At 35.2% G+C, this 5,459-nt stretch overlaps 1 protein-coding gene across 1 annotated transcript; it reads right to left on the bottom strand.

The window, feature by feature from the left end:
* Nucleotides 1-520: 520 nt before the first annotated feature.
* On the bottom strand, nucleotides 521-1,972 carry LOC121246764. The gene has a single exon (XM_041145034.1). It carries the CDS (start codon nucleotides 1,627-1,629, stop codon nucleotides 1,033-1,035), a length of 597 nt encoding a protein of 198 aa, XP_041000968.1. The 5' UTR covers nucleotides 1,630-1,972; the 3' UTR covers nucleotides 521-1,032.
* Nucleotides 1,973-5,459: the final 3,487 nt, after the last annotated feature.

The following is a 5,459-nucleotide window of genomic DNA, read 5'->3' as shown; positions in this document are numbered from 1 at the left end:
ATAATTTATTCGAAAAATACTACTCATTATTTTTACAACACATATAACCATTTAATTATTCATTTTTACCATTTTATTTTAACACAGATTTAAACAATGAGTTGATGTTTAAATAGAAAGATAAAAATAACGTAGTGTAAAAAATAATAAGTAGAATTTTCCCGTTCGAAACTACCACTATTGTATTTTATTATCTTAATGGTCAAATATTAGAGCAACTGATCCAATCAAAATCTGGAACAGCTGCAGTAAGCTGGAAATGGAGGAAAGGTGTGCATGACTGTCATCTGGGTACACCACACACCACAAGTGTATGATATATGGTCCAAACAGTTCATTTATTGGTACCAAATTCATCATCCCCACCAGCTCACCAGTTCATCTTCGTATTTATTTCAACCATTTACGTTTCTCTCTCTGTTTACACGCCATTAGAACAAAGACCAGGACTATCCAAAAACTTAACTTGGATTCGGAAGAGAATTTGAGAGATGAAATCGAAGAGAACTAAGCATCTTGCTTTGTTAAGTTATCCCTTAATGCTTCATATTAGAATAAAAGTTATCCCTTATGCTTATAGTATTTTACAGTACAACAGGGAAACAAAAGTCCTCACAGATTCAGAACACACTACAGAGCCCACATATTACAAGTTATCTTCCCCACCCCCACCATTTTCCTTCTTCTTTTTTTTTTTTTTTTAAGATTTATTTTCCATTTTCCATTACAGAATACAACACTAAAACTACCCATAAACAACACCCAACAATTACAGAAGCGAAGGTACAACAAGAGCAAATATTATCTAATTCGCCTCCGTAGTCCTCCCGAGTTTTAGATCAACCACCGTTTAAAAAAATCACGGCCGGTTCAGATCCTGAAACTCGAGATAAAAGTAACGTAGGCGAAAGGCGCAACACAGGGAAGATTTTAGAGAGATGTGAGAGAGAGAGAGAGAGAGAGAGTTTTCTTCCGAATTCAAATGGTCTCTGGATCCGGAAACCAGGTTCTTCACCTGCTTGGAAATGGAACTCACAAATCGAGCCTAAGCAACCGCCTCAGATCTCTGGTGGCCGAGTCATCGACGATGGCTGAAACCTGTTTCTTTTTCGAGAACGATGGAAGCGGCAGCGAGCTCGGCGCCGGAGACGTCGCGAAAGCCGACCCCGCGTACATGTCACACTTCCCGTTCATCGGCGGCGACCTCGGATCCACGATCCGGATCTGCTTCGGCACCATTCTAGGGTCCGGACCCAGCCTCTGCGTCCCCATAACGACCAGACCGTCGCCTTCCTTCCTCAGCGCCTGGCTCCTGATATTCGAGTCCAGCGACTCGCCTCTCCTCAAAATCGTCACCTTCTCCATTGAGAGACTCCTTCTCCCCGTCTTCAAGTCGTCGGAGGATCCCGATCTCTTCGAGACCGACGGCTCCGACTGGCTCGAACCGGACCCTTTTTTCTGGTCCGTTTTCTCGAACCGGACAGCCGGTTTTCGGGTAGATCTAGGATTAAATACATAACTCGGGTTAAAATTTCCATAATTACTTCTCCGGCGATGAAAAACCACCGGATGAGGGTCTCTGACCCGTCCGATCAAACAGTCTTGAGGCCGTAAAACCTCGGTCCCCATAGTTTCAAATCCTCAAACGAACGAAACGAGAAAGAGGAAGATAACAGAGAGAAAACGTAATGATCTAAACTTTCTTTTTCTTTTTTTCTTTCCCAAAAATACCACCTTTTCTTCTTTTTCCTCCCCGCCTCTTCTTCCTCACAGAAGTATGAGGAGAAGGGTCTCTGTTACCTGCTCAGATAAAAACAGGGTCAATTCTGGCTTGCGGAAAAGGCAGATGCTATACACGAATATATATAGCTGGGGGAGGGATGAGAGGAAAAATATGTGGGGGAGACTTCGTACCCACCTTCGCAAAATGACGCGTGAAGATCGAGAGCCCAGCTGCCACGTTCGAGTCGCTGACCTGACCGACCGGGTCTAATTGCGTTATGTGATTCTTACGTGTGAAGGAGTAGGTGGAGTCCACTTGGCTACCCCCGTGTCTGTTCCGACCTGGCGAATAAGGACCGTTATATTTTAGCTCCATTTCCTTAATTTAATTTTTATTGTGATTGGTGTGGACACGCTGTCCGAACTCATTTTTGAAACGGCGTTAGATTGGCAGGCGTTAGTTGTCGGTTTCCGATATTAATAATCTCTTTGCTGTTGGGTGGTCTCGTCTCGTCCCGTCTACGAAGTGACAAATGGTCACCACAAGCTTTGTGCGTGCCTTTGTTTGGTCGCTACTCGCTAGAACAGATATATATTAGCGAAATAAAAGAATTTTACAAAAATTAAGTTTATAAATCAACGTAGTTAAATGTAATAAGTTAATTTCTTAACAGTAAAAATAACTTTAAATGTACTATAATAAAATATATTAGTTTGTAAACTTATTTTTTTATCAAATCTTTTTATGAATTAAACATTTTTCATTACAAAATGTTAGATATAAGTTTCGTCTAGTTTGTTTTTACAATCATCTTCATCTCATTTCATCTAATTTTTATAAATTTTTTAAATTTTCATACAAAATAAAATAAACAATTTAATTTTTTAAAATTCTAAAATAAAAATAATATTAAAAAAATAAATTTTAACAATATTTTATTCAACTTTTAATTTTTATTTCAACTTGTCTTATCCCGTTTCATGTGTGAAAACAAACTAGTCTCCCCTCTCCAACTTCGAAAAAATCTATTCATCATCTTAACTTCTATCATCCTCCTATCATCACATGATATGGCATTAGATGATAAGTTTAATCATCCTCCATCTTCTATCATCCTAACTTCCATTATTTTCCAACTTCTATTTCACTCCTTTTCATATTCTTCTAATTCACCTCTCTCTCGCGACCTAATATATGCTCATTCTCTTCTCCGCTTCGGACTCCACCATCTTATTATATGTGCACACGCATCTTGCCCTCTTCATCGTCCACGGGTTAATTCCATCTTGCTACCCTCTTAATAAATAAAAGAATTCCATAATCAAATTACCAAACTCTAGAAAGCGTTCGTTCCCAATAGTCCATCAAAACACCAAATTACTTATAATTGAAACTTATGGTCGGAACTCCTACAATATGAATATAGAAAAATTTTACTCAACAGTCCTACATCACACACCTACAAATGAAAAATAATAAAAAATAAAAACTCACATCAATAAGCTGTATATAGTGTAAAATTACTGAGTAGAATAACTTATGAATTTATTAACCATAACCTAAGTTTGGAGAGATGGAGCAAACAATTTTATGGTTCACATGTGACTGTTGCTTGGATTATGATTTTTGAATATTTCTTCATTTGGCAATGGCAACTTGCCACGTGCTTCTCGAAAACAAAATCACAACCCACTAACACTTATTTATTTGCTCTAATGATCAAATTAAAGGGAATCTCACCTTTTTAAAGCAAGAAATCATTGCATAAGACTATATATTATAATATTGAAAAAATAATGGGAAATATTAAAGTAAGAAAATAAAAAACTAAAAAAGAGAGATCCTCTTATGTTTTTTATAGGTGGTGGTTCATCATATTGGACTTTGATTTATTCAAGCAATTCTAGCACTAGACATGCAACTTTATTCAAGACATGACATAAGTCGTTTATATATTTGTTAAATGTGACAAGCCTTACCCAAAGATAATAAAAAATTATTATAGACATGATCTTGAGTTTAGATGCATGCTGCAGTGCCCTTTCTTCCATTATGAGACTAGTGCCAGCCAGTGAAGGCCTCATGGGGACCATCTACTCCTACCTTAAGATAAAAAAGCTGATTCTCAAACAACTCTAGATTAGACTTGCCTTTCTTAATTTTTAAGAAAGAATAATGATATATGTAGTTGTGAAGTACGTAAATATTATACAGTTATTTTAAAAAAAATAATGCATTACCAAATTAAGTTTGCCCTTGTATATATATAAAATTTTGTTATTTACAAGTCGACGTGTAAACATATTATTTACTGTGAAACCGTAACTATAAGAAAAATTTAAAATATAAATATTTTTTACTTTTTGAATGTAATAGATTTTCGTATCAATAATACAATTATGTACTTGTAAATAGAATTCTTTTGGGGGAAAAAAAAGAGAGTAAGATTTGTAATTAAATTTCAGTATTCTTTGTGAGAATAATGAGTGTACGTACCTTGTTTTCTGTCCCCACTGAATTCCCCAATGAAATTGCACTTGAAAAAGGAAGGAAATAAAGAGAAAGTGGGAACAAATCTATGAAGCTTTTAAAAAACGTGGGGTCAAAGGAACCTTTTTTAATTTTATTTTTTTAAAATAAGAAGTGAATTGCAAGGAAGCAATAATGCTATCTTGTCTCTCTTATATTCACATTTTTATAAAAGAGAATTGTTATAAATATAAAGATATTATATAAAATAAATCAATAAATTGACGTGATTTCATGAAATTTATTAGATCTATTTTATAATAAAAATAATTTTACAATCGGACATACTAATATCAAACTATATTAATTTGTAAAATCTCTTTATAGTTAAAATATTTTTTTTATAAAATAGTATTTTGGGAAGAGGTAGTGGAAAGTGGAAACATCCTCCTACATTAAAAAATAAAATAAAAAAAGAAAAATGATGGATAAAGCTAAGTGCATGAGAGGAATCATGAAAGCTCTTTATGCTCAAGTGTTTTAGAGATGCTTTGGTCACCCTTGGGGAATGCAGCTGCCTTATATCAATTTGTGTTGCAGATTCACCCATTAATGTTGACCTGCCTACCTTGTGCCATTTTCTTCGAACAATATTAAACCCAAAATAGTACATACAATTGTGAAGTGTGCAAGTGATAGAATACAAACTTTATGTATTTATTTTTCAAACTTTTGTTACCGATAGGAGTCGAGGTCTCGAGCTCCTTCAGCTTTCTATCACAATCATGTTTTCTTTATGACTTCTGTTACGTATAATTATTTTTATATATTTTTTCTGTATTATACTGATACAATTGATCAAAGTAATTATTTTATATTAAAAAAAGTGACATAACTAATCACATTAATAGAATACGTAAATAAGTATACAAAAATAATTACACTTAAAATTTTTGTTTGTTTATACCTTTGTGTATGTGGTTGTGACGAGTCAGTCTGCTGGAGGTATGAATGAAGCAGATGTGGGGCGACATGGGGCTTAGAATTCAATGAGTGTGTCGTGGAGTTGATTGAGCTATGCGATGTGTGTATTCAAAACCCAAAGCACTTTGGTTGTAAGTGTAAGGCCCAAACATGTAATCTTATCATTGGACATCAAAGCTACATCAATTCGGCCCAACCCATCTCCTGTCGTGCCCAAGACTGACTGAATAGAACATCCTCTTCAGGCTTCAAACCCACTTGACTAATTTCCCTTTTTGTTTTT

The sequence above is a fragment of the Juglans microcarpa x Juglans regia genome, chromosome 1S (assembly GCF_004785595.1).
Source record: "Juglans microcarpa x Juglans regia isolate MS1-56 chromosome 1S, Jm3101_v1.0, whole genome shotgun sequence".
NCBI classification, from domain to species: Eukaryota; Viridiplantae; Streptophyta; class Magnoliopsida; order Fagales; family Juglandaceae; genus Juglans; species Juglans microcarpa x Juglans regia.
The sequence above is the reverse complement of the archived record's forward strand: the minus strand, read 5'-3'. Positions and strand labels throughout refer to the sequence as shown.

Excerpts from the sequence above, each read along its gene's own strand:
- LOC121246764 (XM_041145034.1), bottom strand. The coding sequence starts at position 1,629 with ATGGGGACCGAGGTTTTACGGCCTCAAGACTGTTTGATCGGACGGGTC.